General features: G+C 45.5%; 1 protein-coding gene across 3 annotated transcripts; it reads left to right on the top strand.

Annotated features, from left to right (window-relative positions):
* Positions 1–382: 382 nt before the first annotated feature.
* LOC121533765 (FACT complex subunit SSRP1) lies at positions 383–13,781 on the top strand. Of its 3 annotated transcripts, none has more exons than XM_041839991.1 (19): positions 383–459; positions 1,036–1,117; positions 1,654–1,839; positions 3,685–3,790; positions 4,026–4,219; positions 4,448–4,548; positions 6,235–6,364; positions 6,532–6,635; positions 6,810–6,938; positions 7,150–7,374; positions 7,466–7,538; positions 7,656–7,661; positions 9,104–9,236; positions 9,444–9,486; positions 10,825–10,948; positions 11,154–11,321; positions 11,699–11,796; positions 12,927–13,134; positions 13,266–13,781. In XM_041839991.1, exons 2-19 carry the CDS (start codon positions 1,064–1,066, stop codon positions 13,326–13,328), a joined length of 2,145 nt encoding a protein of 714 aa, XP_041695925.1. In that variant the 5' UTR covers positions 383–459; positions 1,036–1,063; the 3' UTR covers positions 13,329–13,781. The 3 variants fall into 3 exon arrangements, with proteins under 3 accessions (XP_041695925.1, XP_041695944.1, XP_041695936.1); XM_041840002.1 differs by lacking the exon at positions 383–459 and adding an exon at positions 491–509; XM_041840010.1 differs by lacking the exon at positions 7,656–7,661.
* Positions 13,782–14,831: the final 1,050 nt, after the last annotated feature.

Raw genomic sequence — 14,831 nt, 5'->3', positions numbered from 1 at the left:
GTGGTACAGTAGGCTATATTGGACAGGACTGGTGGGGAGTCTTGTAGCTTCATCATCATCCATCGTCACAAATGAGCAATTCAATTGGAGAACCTCTCACGCATTTTATAACAACAGGCTGCTGCGTGCACCCCTTAGTGGTGGTGAGCAGTTATTGCATGCGGTCCTGACAACTTTGAGAGGTTTCTTTGCATTTCATAACAGGAGACAAGTAGGCCTACCTTAATGACTGAAAGCATTCGTATCAAACAATTCTCACCTATTTCTAAGCCAAGTTGTTTATGTGTGTCAGACGAAAGACCTACACGGTCGGCAGAACATCTTTGAAAAGTGTTACTTTCTGGAAATTAGAACGAAACGGAAGTAAATTCAAAAGTAGTACGGATTATTTCCGGTGACGTCAGCTCTTGGGCTGATGCTTCACGCGGGAAACAGCGAGGTCTCCTCATCACATTGACAGTAAGACATCAAAGTTTGTTCGTTTTATTCAGGGAGATATTTAGTGGATTGTAAGTAAATGTGTATAAAACCAAACAGTTGAGACCAGTAAAATTGGCCTAGCTACTATTGATCCATAGGAGTCAAATAGTTAGCGAAGAAACGCCACATAATTACTAGCCAGCTAGCCAAACTGGCATCCATTTACTAGCCACATCGCTAGTACGAATGGCCAGCTAACTATGGTAGCTAAATAGCTAGTATCGGCATGTTCTAGCCACAAAGAAAGCAGCTAGCTACAGTTTGCTTATTGTTGTTCTCTCAATACTAAGCTTTTATACCCGCATTGAGTTGTCACTTGTAAATATTTAGCTAACTAAGTTAGCTTCATGGTTGTTGTTATTGGCTAGCTAGCCAAACTACATGGTTTGATTTAACCTAGCTAGATACTAAATGAAATGTCAACAACAGACTCACATGTTGACTCAAAGGAATTAGCTTGCTACCTAGCTAGTTAGCTATTACAACTTGGGCTCCTCTACAAATTAATAACATTGCTAACTAACTGTTTGACAATATCTTATTCTGTGTACGCAGCTGAACATCACTTCTTGCGGAGGCAGAAATGGGAGACACGCTTGAGTTCAACGAGATCTACCAGGAATCCAAGGGGTCCTGGGTCAGTAACTAGCTTACCTCATGCCATCTACCATCAGTGTCTTAACAAACCAGTGTCCTTCTATCCTGGTCCTGGAGAGCCCCAGGGTGTGCAGGCTTTTGTTGTAGCACAGTACTAGTTAACACACCTGCTTAGATGAATCAGGTGTTAGTCCTGCCTAGGATGAAAGTAGAACACATGCCTGCACACCCTGTGGGTCTCCGGGATCAGGATTGAAGTACACATGGGTAGCATGGATATTAGGGTTGTCACGATACTAGGAAGTAAGGATGGGAAGGAAACAAAACATGAAGCAGACTTCATTTCTTATTTTTTCACCCAGTCACATTTGGTAATTTGCTAGCTATAGCGCACAATATTTGACTAAAGTAGATTTTAAAGGACCATAGAGTGAAGTCTTTGCTTTGTGCTTTCTTTTTTGCAAAGGAAAATCTGGTAGTGTAATTCAGTGGTTCCCAATTCAGACAAATAAATGACCACAAGTTTGGCGAAGACGATAGCCTAAGTGTATTTATGAGTGAGTGGTCTCTCTGCAGAACGACGGTCGTCTGCGGTTCAGTAAGCAGAATCTGGTGTATAAGAGCAGTAAGACAGGGAAGGTGGACAACATCCCGGCAGCAGAGCTGTCTCAGGCCACATGGAGGCGTGTATGTCTGGGACACGGCATCAAACTGGCCACCAGCACCGGACATGTCTACAAATATGACGGCTTCAGAGACACGGTGAGGCAGTGGTGTGTGTGAACGAGTGAGAGAATTTGCTTGAAAATGGTTGTGTGATTGTCTGTGTCTGCTGTGGTTTTGTGGATTTCTTCATGAGAATTCAGTGGGTAGGTGTCCGGTGAGCTTTTAGATACATTTGTTTATCTGTTCACAGGTTGTGTGTGCGTGCTTGAGAGTGAGTGTAAGAGTGGATGTGTGTGTCTGTGTGTGAGTGCATGTGTGTATAATCTAGCCTTACCAGTGCTGCTGGAGAGGGAGAGAAGGAAGGCTGGTCTCCTGAGGTTAATCAGTGTATATTTGAAAATGGGATCTTCTGACTGTGTGGGTTCAGACGATGATGTCATTGTTTATTATCCTGCACACTGTCACTGGTGAGGAATTCAAACATAGGTTAGTGGAGCAGCCAGCCAGTCAGTCAGTTTGATGTATTCACCTTCTATATCATGTTCCGTGACACCTCTGGTTAAACACCACCTCAGCCCACTCCCCATGCATACTCAATGCTTTGAATGTCTGTCCTAAACAAGTAATGATAATTTATTTGATTTAGGAGTGGTGAAGTGCGCCGGCGAGTTTTGAAATCCACGTATCAGAAGTCATCTGTTAACTAATTTGGTACTACTTGTGAAGCACACCGCTCTTTAACGGAGTTTGCTTTGTATTGATCAGGACTCCACTGTATTAGCCATAACTGGGTTGTATTCACTAGGCACAAAACGGAAACAAAGCCGGGGCCGACACGGGGAGGGACGATCTTGTCCAATGAGAAGGGCTTGTTTTCGTTTTCTGTTGCAAAATACTTTGCTACGGTGTCTGCTAATGCATAGCACCCTGGTGTGAAGATCCTATGGCAGCTTCTGTGTTACAGAGCATCATATTAGTTAGGGGGAGAGGAAGAGGGGTGGTGGAATGGAACAGCTATGGGGTGGAGGATTGGAACTGTTGTTTGGTGTGTGTGTTTATGCATATAGTGATTCTGTGTGGATAGTGGATGGGAAGACTGGGATGAGTGTGATTTATTATTGTTGTGTGAGGTAAGCAACAGCACTCTGCCAAAGCGGTAATGAGAGACAGCTCTTAACACGGGCTGATGAGGACAGCAGGAACACACACTGATATGTACGTCTTTACACAGTTACAGGCCCCTCATTATACACACACACACACAGATTTATATCCAGTATATACTCAGAAATGTAAACACACTTAGATCTGTATACACGTGCTGTCACACAAACACAATGCCTTCATACATCTTCACAAACACACTCACAGATGCTGTCAACACACTGATCTGATATCCTATACACACACACACACACTGATGTATATTCTCTTTCGCTGTCCAACACACACACACACTGTGGGCTCTCACACTCTCTAACAACCTAACAGACAAGCTGATACCCAGGTGCATAAACTCTCTTTCCCACACACTCTTTTTCCTCTTTCACACACACACATACACACTTTGTCCTTCACACACATGTGGAAGTGATTGCGGTGTGTCTGTGTGCCCCAGCTCTAATCGGGCCTGCAGGATAAATAAACAGGCTGATTGTAAGCGGCGGAGAGAGCGGACGGATTACATTCACCTCCAGCGTCCCAGGGGGCCGAGTGGCGGGAGGGGCCATAATTGAGCTTTGATTAATTAGCCCCCGCATCGAGGGGGAGGAAAGGGGGGGTGTTTTTCAGAATAGTGGGGGAAGTAAGGATTTAACTGAGAACATCTTTCTACTCAGTTTTTTCTCTTTCACTTTCTCTCTTCCTCCTCTCTTCCTTTCCCCCTCCACACATCTCCTCTCTTCCTTTCCCCCTCCACACATCTCCTCTCTCCCTCGGCAGGATTATGAGAGGATCTCGGAGTTTTTCAAGGCCAACTACAAGGTGGAGCTGACAGAGAAGGACATGTGTGTGAAGGGCTGGAACTGGGGCACTGCTAAATTCTCTGGTAAACCACACCCACTAAAACTCTAAACACCCATCACACAACACCGTAGCAGAGGATCTAATCGTTCTATAGTTTCCTCTTGGATGGCTTGGACGTTTTCAAAACCATCTTTTTCATCTCTCTGGATCTCTCTTGAAGAGTTCGTTGTAGCGTTCCTCCAGCTGTGCTGCATTATGGGAGCTGTAGTCTTTAACCCCCTCTCTCTCTCCTCTCTCTCCCCTCTCTCCCTCTGCAGGTCCATTGTTGTCGTTTGATGTGAATGACAGCTCAGTGTTTGAGATCCCCCTGGCCAGCGTGTCCCAGTGTGCGACAGGGAAGAACGAGGTGATGCTGGAGTTCCACCAGAATGATGACGCTGAGGTCTCTCTCATGGAAGTTCGTTTCTACGTCCCCCCCGGCCCCGTAGACGAGGGGGCAGACCCTGTGGAGGTAACCCACGCTCTATTACCGGACCTGTACCAAGGATAGAACTAACTAAACAACCACTCTGTACTGCTGCTGGTTGAATGGAGTGAACGTCAGTGCCTTACTGGCTTTACCCCAGCAGATGGCGCTAACACTACAGCTGTCATGTACTCAGAAACAGTTCATTTTTCACACCAACATCAATGATGCAGTGATTTATGTTATTCCTGTTTTAACCTTCCTTCCTGTCAGGCATTTGCCGCGAACGTGCTGTCTAAGGCAGATGTGATCCAGGCTACAGGAGATGCTGTATGTGTCTTCAAAGAGCTGCAGTGCCTCACACCCAGGGGCAGGTACTGTGGCATCAGCACCACCAACCACTATTCATCAGGATTAGCCATCATTGTTTTATATAATGTTACTCTACACTTATCAGATTCATCCGCAAAGTGTTCACTTGGCTCAATACCATCCCCCCTTCCAAATAGTAACCACCACAGACAAGTAGAGCTGAGTGATTAGTGATTTTTTTTATAATTAATAAAACAACAACATTTTAAATGCATTATGAAATAATGACATTACAATGGTTTTGGAGCTTTTTAATGGATATTCCAAAGCCCAAAATGGTGAACATTCAATTGTCAGGTCCACATTGGGTAGACATCAATAGAAAAAATAGGAAATTACCATGAAATAATGAAATAATTAAGTTGTGTATATTACTTTTTTTTATTTTTTGACTTTATCATGTTTAATCCCTTAAAGTCATCTCTTCTCTGCTCAGGCAGTAGCAGTCAGCCAGGCCATCTAACATGATGTGCTCCCCATACTGTAGTGTCTTTAGTCATCCTATTTAGCTAGCCTGCCTAAGTATGCTGCAGAGCTGTCTGGCAATCATTTTACTAGTTCTTCAGAGTAGATAAGGCATACTTCCCTGAACTGTCTCAATCCCTCTCTCTCCTCATTGTGTTGTGTACATTCCTCTCTCATACGGTCTGTGTATATCTAACCTAACGTAGCAGCCGTAAAAGTGTATCCGTCCAGAGATCTGTATATAATGATGAGATGCTCGTGTCTCCGCCCTAACAATGGGAGTCATTGTCCCAAAGGCGGGAAGGCAGGTGACAAGCTTAGGTCCGAAATAAGCCCATAGAAATGCGTTGGGCTTATTTTGGACAGATTCTGGCGAGAGTGAAACCTCTTGCTTCGCCTATTCCTCTCTGATCCGTCTCTGTCCGTGACATAAAAAACAGGCGCAATGATTTATGGTCATTGTATACTGAACAAAAATATAAATGCAACAATTTCAACGGTTTTACGGAGTTACAGTTATAAGGAAGTCATTAAATTGAAATAAATTAATTTGGCCCTAATCTATGGATTTCACATGACTGGGCAAGGGCTCAGCCATGGGAGGGCGTAGGCCTACCCACTTGCGAGCAAGGCCCACCCACTGTTGAGCCAGGCCCAGCCAGTCAGAATCAGTTCCCGCAGGTGAAGAAGCCGGATGTGGAGGTCCTGGGCTGGCGTGGTTACACGTGGTCTGCAGTTGTGAGGCTGGTTGGACATTGCCAAATTCTCTAAAATGACTTTGGAGGCAGCTTATGGTAGAGAAATGGACATTAAATGATCTGGCAACAGCTCTGGTGGACATTCCTGCACTCAGCATACGAATTGCACACTCCTTCAAAACTTGAGACATCTGTGGCATTGTGTTGTGTGACAAAACTGCACATTTTAGTGTGCCCTTTTATTGTCCCCAGCACAAGGTGCACTTGTATAATGATCATGCTTTTTAATCAGCTTCTTGATTTCTGGGATATTTTATTTCAGCTCATGAAACATGTGACCAACACTTTACATGTTGCGTTTATATTTTTGTTCAGTATAGTTAATTACCACGTTTCTGTGCAGAACTAGGTTAAATATTTGCTTAGTGAAAATGTTAACTCCCTTCGGCCCAAGCGTCCCACTTTGAACAAAGGTCTTCCTCTCTTTCTTGCCCTCATTCACCATCTTTCTTCTCTCTGTGTCAGGTATGATATCCTCATCTACCCTGCTTTCCTCCACCTCCATGGTAAGACGTTTGACTACAAGATCCCCTACACTACCGTGCTGCGTCTCTTTCTGCTACCACACAAGGACCAGAGGCAGATGTTCTTCGTGGTAAGTGTACTGTGTGTGTGTTTGATTGAGGTGAGTGGTTGACAGTCGAGTGTAGATTGTATTAAGTTGTGTTAGGCACCAAACATGTGGACAACAGTCATGCTCACTTTAAACCCCATGCCGTCGTCTTCAATTCACAATCCTTCCCTCCCTCCCTCCGTCTATAGATCAGTCTGGACCCGCCCATCAAGCAGGGACAGACGCGTTACCACTTCCTCATCCTGCTCTTCTCTAAGGAGGAGGAGCTCAGCCTCACCCTCAACATGAGCGAGTGAGTGGGAGAAAAACACGACAGCAGCGCAACCACCACATGGGAGAGGAACAATGAACCCGTATTGTTAGCTGGCGAGAATCCCTTGATACAATTTCTGTTTCTCTCTCCTCTCTTTTTGCGCCCCCCCTCTCCCTTCTGTCTCCCTCTACCATCCCTCCTCTCTCTCCGTAGGGAGGAGGTGGAGAAGCGTTATGAAGGGAAACTCAGTAAGAACATGTCCGGTTCTCTCTACGAGATGGTCAGTAGGGTGATGAAGGCTCTGGTCAACAGGAAGATCACCGTGCCCGGAAACTTCCAGGGGTAAACACACACACGCACCCGCACAACACACACACGCTTGCAGAATCACTCGCAGATATGCACCAATGTTCCTCCTCCCTCTGAAGTTTAAACCCTGTGACGCTTACACCGTTCCTCTTCGTAAGGACTACATTATAAACACATATATTATCATAAAGAACTTTGTCATGTATTTCATAATTGAGTCTCCCTCCCCTCCTCTCCCCTGTAGTAACACCCCTGGGGCCCAGTGTATAACGTGTTCCTACAAGGCGCAGTCAGGCCTGCTCTACCCCCTGGAGAGGGGTTTCATCTACGTGCACAAGCCCCCCGTGCACCTGCGCTTCGAGGAGATCTCCTGTGTCAACTTCGCCAGAGGCACCACCACAACGCGCTCCTTCGACTTCGAGGTGGAGACCAAGCAGGGGAACCAATTCACCTTCAGCAGCATAGAGAGGTATGGAGGGGACTTAGAAACGAACACACACAACCGTATAGATTCTTTGCCTGATGAATGGTTTCTGTTTTTTTCCCTCTGTCCATCACAGAGAAGAGTATGGGAAGCTGTTTGACTTTGTAAATGCCAAGAAACTCAACATCAAGAACAGAGGATTCAAGGAGGTAACCTTTAGGAGATGTTTACTGTGGTGGAAATACATTCAACTCTCCTCCAAGATGTGTTTAGAAATATTGACGGATTTCGCTCTTTTCTTGTGTGTCTGTTGTGTAATCCTGAAGAAGAAGGTTGGTATGGTTACGGGGTTCGGGAGTGTTGGCTTGGTTTTTGGTTTGGAGTGATTACTGCTCGCATGGAGTGTTGGGTGGAGGGGGGTGTCTGTGTTGAATGGGGAAGAGGAGGGTGCTAAAATTCTAATCATGGGGGTTGATTGCTGTGAATGGCCATAAATGATTTACTAATCGGTTTATGATTATGCTATTTTTTGTGTGAGAGACATCTAGAGATGTATCGGTGTGTGTGTGTGTGTGTGTGTGAAAAAGAGAGAGGTGCGAGTGTGTGTGTGTGGTTGGTTGCCTGCATTGTCTTGACTAATGTATTGCCCGAGGCTTTGCAGTGGTTTAACTGAAAGACGAAACAGCTCCTCTAAACCAAATACAGGAAGTCCTGATTTTTCACCCATAATGCTCTCTGGTAATATAAACATAGCCCACTCTGTCCGTCAACGGCCCACTTTGTTGCCCTGGGTGGTAGATGCCATGGTAACAAACAACTACATTGGGGTCACCTGAACGGTCAAGAACTACAAATGATCCTGTCCTCCACTTCCTCCTGTTTGTATAGCTTCTTAGCTTTTCACGTAGGGAGAATCTCAATTGCATCTCCTTGATCCTTCGCATCCTCTCTTCGCCTCCTCAAAACCTCTCTGATGAGAAGGTCAGAGGGGAAGGATCTCTGACATCATCCAGGGGAGAACGACTGCCCCCTCCCTCATTGAAGCCACAGCGGTTCAATGCTGACCGTGGTATTGCAGGCATTGTTTGCAGAAAACGTGATCCCCCATTATAGTGAATGGAAAAATGTCTATCTTTGTGGTCAGTCTTCTTGTAAAAAAAAAAAAAAAATTGTTTAGAAGACAATCATGGTGCCAATAATTGCTTCTAATACACCTGATGTATGTCCTTGAGCCGATTATTTTAAAATCGCACACAGAATAAGTTATAAGGATAATTTAGTTGCTAGTGGCAGCCTGCAGTACCCCGGTTGGCCTTCAACTCGAGTTACTCAATGAGAGAGGGCAGCACTGAGCTAGCCTCCAACGTCACTTTCTGGAGTAGCTAAACTGCGCATGTTATGTCTCCAGGAGGCGCCATCTTAACCAACTTCATTTGTCTTCAATGTGCTATTTAGTCTTACCATAGGAATGAATGGTGTCACGTGATCGATGGCTTTGTCCATACATATATACAGTCATTGTTCTCATCCAATGGGTTTTGAGAGGGAGGCGAAGAGAAAGGATGCGAGGAATCAAGTTAATGCAATTTAGATTCTTCCCTGGTCTCCCCTTTTCCTAGGAGTAGTCCTAAAGGTACGGAAAGGAAGCCATTGTAAAGTGTTGGAACACAGCCCCTTCTGTACCTTAACCTGCTGTCCGTAGGAAGAGATAGAGATGCAGGGCCTTGCTGGAGCATCATGGGTAGTGTAGTCTGACTCTGCTGCCCCCCGACAGGGCATGAAGAGTAAGAACAACGAGTACAGTGACTCCGATGAAGACCAGCACGACGCCTACCTGGAGAGGATGAAGGCTGAGGGCAAGATCAGAGAAGAGGGAGACGGCAGCAACGACTCCGACGAAGAGACCGGTGAGTGACGACTCCCGCAGCCAATAGGGTGGCCGGACCGCTCCCGTAGCCAATCAGGGCCTCACTAGTAAGAGATCTCAAAGGGACTCATTAATAGATTTAAAATGTAATAGGTATGTATGGCTGTTGTGAGATTTCCATTTCCAACAGAGCAGCATGTTTGGGAGGGCTGTGTTAGTGACTTGTTTTTTATTCTCTTTTTACTAGATGAGTCGTTCAACCCTGGGGAGGAGAGTGATGTCGCTGAGGAGTGAGTTTTAACCCCTCATCCATTGCCCATTTCAGTTCCTCTCTCTCCCGCTCTCTCTCTCTAACAGTATTCCTCCCCTCTCTCTCCCCCTCTAACAGCATTCCTCCCCTCTCTCTCTCCCTCTCTCTCTCTAACAGTATTCCTCCTCTCTCTCTCTAACAGTATTCCTCCCCTCTCTCTCCCTCTCTCTCTCTAACAGTATTCCTCCTCTCTCTCTCTAACAGTATTCCTCCCCTCTCTCTCTCTCCCCCTCTAACAGTATTCCTCCCCTCTCTCTCTAACAGTATTCCTCCCCTCTCTCTCTAAAAGTATTCCTCCCCTCTCTAACAGTATTCCTCCCCTCTCTCTCCCTCTCTCTCTCTAACAGTATTCCTCCCCTCTCTCTCCCTCTCTCTAACAGTATTCCTCCCCTCTCTCTCCCTCTCTCTCTCTAACAGTATTCCTCCCCTCTCTCTCCCTCTCTCTCTCTAACAGTATTCCTCCCCTCTCTCTCCCTCTCTCTCTCTAACAGTGTTCCTCCCCTCTCTCTCCCTCTCTCTCTCTCTAACAGTGTTCCTCCCCTCTCTCTCCCTCTCTCTCTCTCTAACAGTGTTCCTCCCCTCCCTCTCTCTCTCTAACAGTATTCCTCCCCTCTCTCTCCCTCTCTCTCTCTCTAACAGTGTTCCTCCCCTCCCTCTCTCTCTCTAACAGTATTCCTCCCCTCTCTCTCCCTCTCTCTCTCTCTAACAGTGTTCCTCCCCTCCCTCTCTCTCTCTCTCTCTAACAGTATTCCTCCCCTCTCTCTCCCTCTCTCTCTCTAACAGTATTCCTCCCCTCTCTCTCCCTCTCTCTCTCTAACAGTATTCCTCCCCTCTCTCTCCCTCTCTCTCTCTAACAGTATTCCTCCCCTCTCTCTCCCTCTCTCTCTCTAACAGTATTCCTCCCCTCTCTCTCCCTCTCTCTCTCTAACAGTATTCCTCCCCTCTCTCTCCCTCTCTCTCTCTAACAGTATTCCTCCCCTCTCTCTCCCTCTCTCTCTCTAACAGTATTCCTCCCCTCTCTCTCCCTCTCTCTCTCTAACAGTATTCCTCCCCTCTCTCTCCCTCTCTCTCTCTAACAGTGTTCCTCCCCTCTCTCTCCCTCTCTCTAACAGTGTTCCTCCCCTCTCTCTCCCTCTCTCTCTCTAACAGTATTCCTCCCCTCTCTCTCCCTCTCTCTCTCTAACAGTATTCCTCCCCTCTCTCTCCCTCTCTCTCTCTAACAGTATTCCTCCCCTCTCTCTCCCTCTCTCTAACAGTGTTCCTCCCCTCTCTCTCCCTCTCTCTCTCTAACAGTATTCCTCCCCTCTCTCTCCCTCAGGTATGACAGTAACGCGTCAGAGAGCGGCAGCGGGGGGGATGGCAGCGATGACGAGGGAAAGAATAAACCTGCAAAGAAGGCCAAAGTAGTGAAGGAGAAGAGGGACCGGAAGCCACGCAAAGAGGTGAGGGAGAGAGAGGGAGTCATATAGAAGGGGGAATGGGTGCGGAGTGTCATGAACAGTCAAATGTATGTTTATTATTGTATCAGAGAAAAATATAGCTTCATATTGACATCTGGAAGCACCTACATAGTTTATGTATTTATGCACATGTGATATGAGTGTGTGTGCTCGTGTTTCTCTCTCTCTCGCTGTGTGTGTGTTTTAGAAGAAGCAGAAGGACACTAACGCCCCCAAGAGGCCGATGAGTTCCTACATGCTGTGGCTTAACTCCAGCCGCGAGCGCATCAAGTCGGAAAACCCCGGAATCTCCATCACAGAGATCTCCAAGAAGGCAGGAGAGATGTGGAAACAGATAGGGAAGGACGACAAAGAGGTAAGGGAGGGGGAGAGCTTTATCTCTGCTCTCTGTGTTTGTCTATTTCTCTCTGTTCTGCTCTTCTCTCTCTCCATCTCTCTTTCTCCCATTTTCTGGCCATTTTGAATTTAAATGTCCTCCACTTAAAAATAGGATTTTATTCAAGCAACTGTTACGTTTTAAATGTAGTAGTTGCTTGAATATAATCCTGTTTTTAATGGTGAGTGAGCGTTGCGCCCAATCTAGTTTTTTGGTTGCACCTCAACTCGTGTTGGTTGAGTGCTCTCCACTTCTTTCCATGGGCATTTTGAATAAAATAATAGTAATCCTAGCTAACTGTGTTTAAACCATTGTTTAGGGAAACCGATTGATAACAAAAGGTCTCTCTCTGCTAGGGGTGGGACAGGAAAGCAGAGGAGGCTAAGAAGAACTATGAGAAAGCCATGAAGGAATACAGAGAGAATGGTGGAGGCTCCTCTACACCCGCCAAGAAGTAAGAGCCCACACACACACACACACACACACACACACACACCAGAGGAGGCTGGTGAGAGTAGCTATAAGAGGACGGACTCATTGTAATAACTGGAATGGAATTAATGGAACGGTTTCAAACATACGGAAACCACCTGTTTTACTCCCTTCCATTGATTCCATTCCAGCCATTACAATGAGTCCATCCTCCTATTTATTTATTTTCAACTTTATTTAACCAGGTAAGCCAGTTGAGAACAAGTTCTCATTTACAACTGTGACCTGGCCAAGATAAAGCAAAGCAGTGCGATTAAAAACAACAACAACACAGAGTTACATATGGGGTAAACTAAATGTACAGTCAAAAACACAATAGAAAATATATACACTGTGTGCAAATGTAGTAAGTTATGGAGGTAAGGCAATAAATAGGCCATAGTGCAATATAATTACAATTTAGTATTAACACTGGAGTGATAGATGTGCAGAAGATGTTGTGCAAATAGAGATACTGGGGTGCAAATGAGCAAAATAAATAACAATATGGGGATGAGGTAGTTGGGTGGGCTAATTTCAGATGGGCTGTGTACAGGTGCAGTGATCGGTAAGGTGCTCTGACAACTGATGCTTAAAGTTAGTGAGGGAGATAAGAGTCTCCAGCTTCAGAGATTTCAGCAGTTCGTTCCAGTCATTGGCAGCAGAGAACTGGAAGGAATGGCGGCCAAAGGAGGTGTTGGCTTTGGGGATGACCAGTGAGATATACCTGCTGGAGCACATGCTACGGATGGGTGTTGCTATGGTGACCAATAAGCTAAGATAAGGCGGGGATTTGCCTAGCAGTGATTTATAGATGACCTGGAGCCAGTGGGTTTGGCAACGAATATGTAGTGAGGGCCAGCCAACGAGAGCGTACAGGTCACAATGGTGGGTAGTATATGGGGCTTTGGTGACAAAACGGATGGCACTGTGATAGACTACAGCTCCTTCCACCAGCCTCCCTGACACACAGCCATGAATATCAGATACGCACACGACCCGGTACACTTACAAGCTCTCAAACACACACACACACTTGTAACCCTGCTTTTAACACACGCACAAATCTACAGCCATCTTGACCATACGTTTCCCTTTCCGTTTGTCCACCAGTGAGCGCAAGAAGAAGGCAGGAGGCAAGAAGGAGGACAAGAAGGCAGGAGGCAAGAAGAGGAAGTCTGATGGAGGGGAGAAAGAAAAGGAGCAAGGAGGCAACGACAGTTTTAAGAGCCGAGAGTTTATTTCCAGCGAGGAGAGTTCGTCTGACGGTGAACGCAAGAAGGCCAAGAAAGCCAAAGGCAAACCCAAGAGCAAGGGCAAGGTACTGCACTGTCACTATGGCAACAATAGGAATAACTTTATTCGGGTAGCCATTTTCATACATTATGATCAAAGCATTCATTAAAATGAAATGTTGAGATTATCATAGTGACGACTGTCTCGCTCTCTCAGGAGTCTGAGGAAGAGGAGGAAGTGATGACCACGCCCCCCAGCTCTGAGGAGGACTCTGACTAAGGAGAGGGGGAGGAGCCTCGCTGGACCTCCTGATGACATCAGAACGAACAGGGAACATTTGGACAAGTTTACTCACAGTGACAGGTGCACAAAGACACATGCAGATCATATCACACACACACACACACACACTAAGCGTTACATGGACCAATAACTTGTACTCCCTGTGTATGTCTCACACGTTCTTAGAAAGTGAATTATTATTTACTACGTTACCCATGATTCTACTGGGTTCTATTCTATTCGCCCCATGGGGATGGTTGTAGTTTAATAGCACTGAGACATGCAGAGGGGTCTTCAGTCTTGAGTTTTTTTGTTGTTTCTTGTCCTTTTGACCTGTTTAGATAAATTAAGAACTGCAATTCTGTGCTTTTTATTTTATTTTAATTTAGTTGAATTGTCATGTTTGTTTCTTTGTTTTCAAGCTGAATGAATAAATCTTTTGTAATAAAATCTTTGTGATTGTTGTTTGTGGGAGCTTGAGGAAATGAAGTCCTCAAGGAAATTTAATTATTTAGGAGGCGGTAGGACAAATAAAGGAAGCCATTTAGGAGTATGGGAATGGGGCCATGAATGCATTTTATGAGTGGAGGAGTATTTGGTAGAGGAGATGTTTGGTTTAACCCCATTGAAACAGGTCTCCTGTTCATATTATATACCCTGAAATTACCCTCAAGAACACTAAAACTCACACACACCTATAATATGTAGTTGTGAGGTAAGCAACTATACTGAACTAAAATATACAGCGTTGGTCCCATGTTTCATGAGCTGAAATAAAACATCCCAGAAATGTTCCATACGTACAAAAAGCTTATTTATCGCAAATTGTGCATATTTGTTTACGTCCCTGTTAGTGAGTATTTCTCCTTTGCCAAGGTTAATCCATCTATTTTACAGGTGTGGCATATCAAGAAGCTGATTAAACAGCATGATCATTACACAGGTCCACCTTGTGCTGGGGACAAATGGCCACACTAAAATGTACAGTTTTGTCACACAACACAATGCCACACATGTCTCAAGTTGAGGGAGCGGCATGCTGACTGCAGGAATGTCCACCAGAGCTGTTGCCAGAGAATTTAATGTTCATTTCTCTACCATATGCCGCCTCCAACGTCGTTTTAGAGAATTTGGCAGTACGTCCAACCGGCCTCAACCACAGACCATGTGTAACCACGCCAGCCCAGGACCTCCACATCCGGCTTTTTCACCTGTGGGATCGTCTGAGACCAGCCACCAGGACAGCTGATGAAACTGAGTAGTTTTTCTGTCTGTAATAAAGCCCTTTTGTGGTGAAAAACTCATTCTGACTGGCTGGGCCTGGCTCCCCAGTGGGTGGGCCTATGCCCATCCATGGCTGCGCCCCTGCCAATTTATGTGAAATCCATAGATTAAGGCCTAATGAGTTTATTTCAATTGACTGATTTCCTTAAATGAGCTGTAACTCAGTAAAATTGTTGAAATTGTTGCATGTCGCGTTTATATTTTTGATGGAACACT

Source organism: Coregonus clupeaformis, chromosome 2 (assembly GCF_020615455.1).
Source record: "Coregonus clupeaformis isolate EN_2021a chromosome 2, ASM2061545v1, whole genome shotgun sequence".
NCBI lineage: Eukaryota > Metazoa > Chordata > Actinopteri > Salmoniformes > Salmonidae > Coregonus > Coregonus clupeaformis.
Note: the sequence above shows the minus strand (reverse complement) of the source record. Positions and strands in the feature narration are given on the sequence as shown.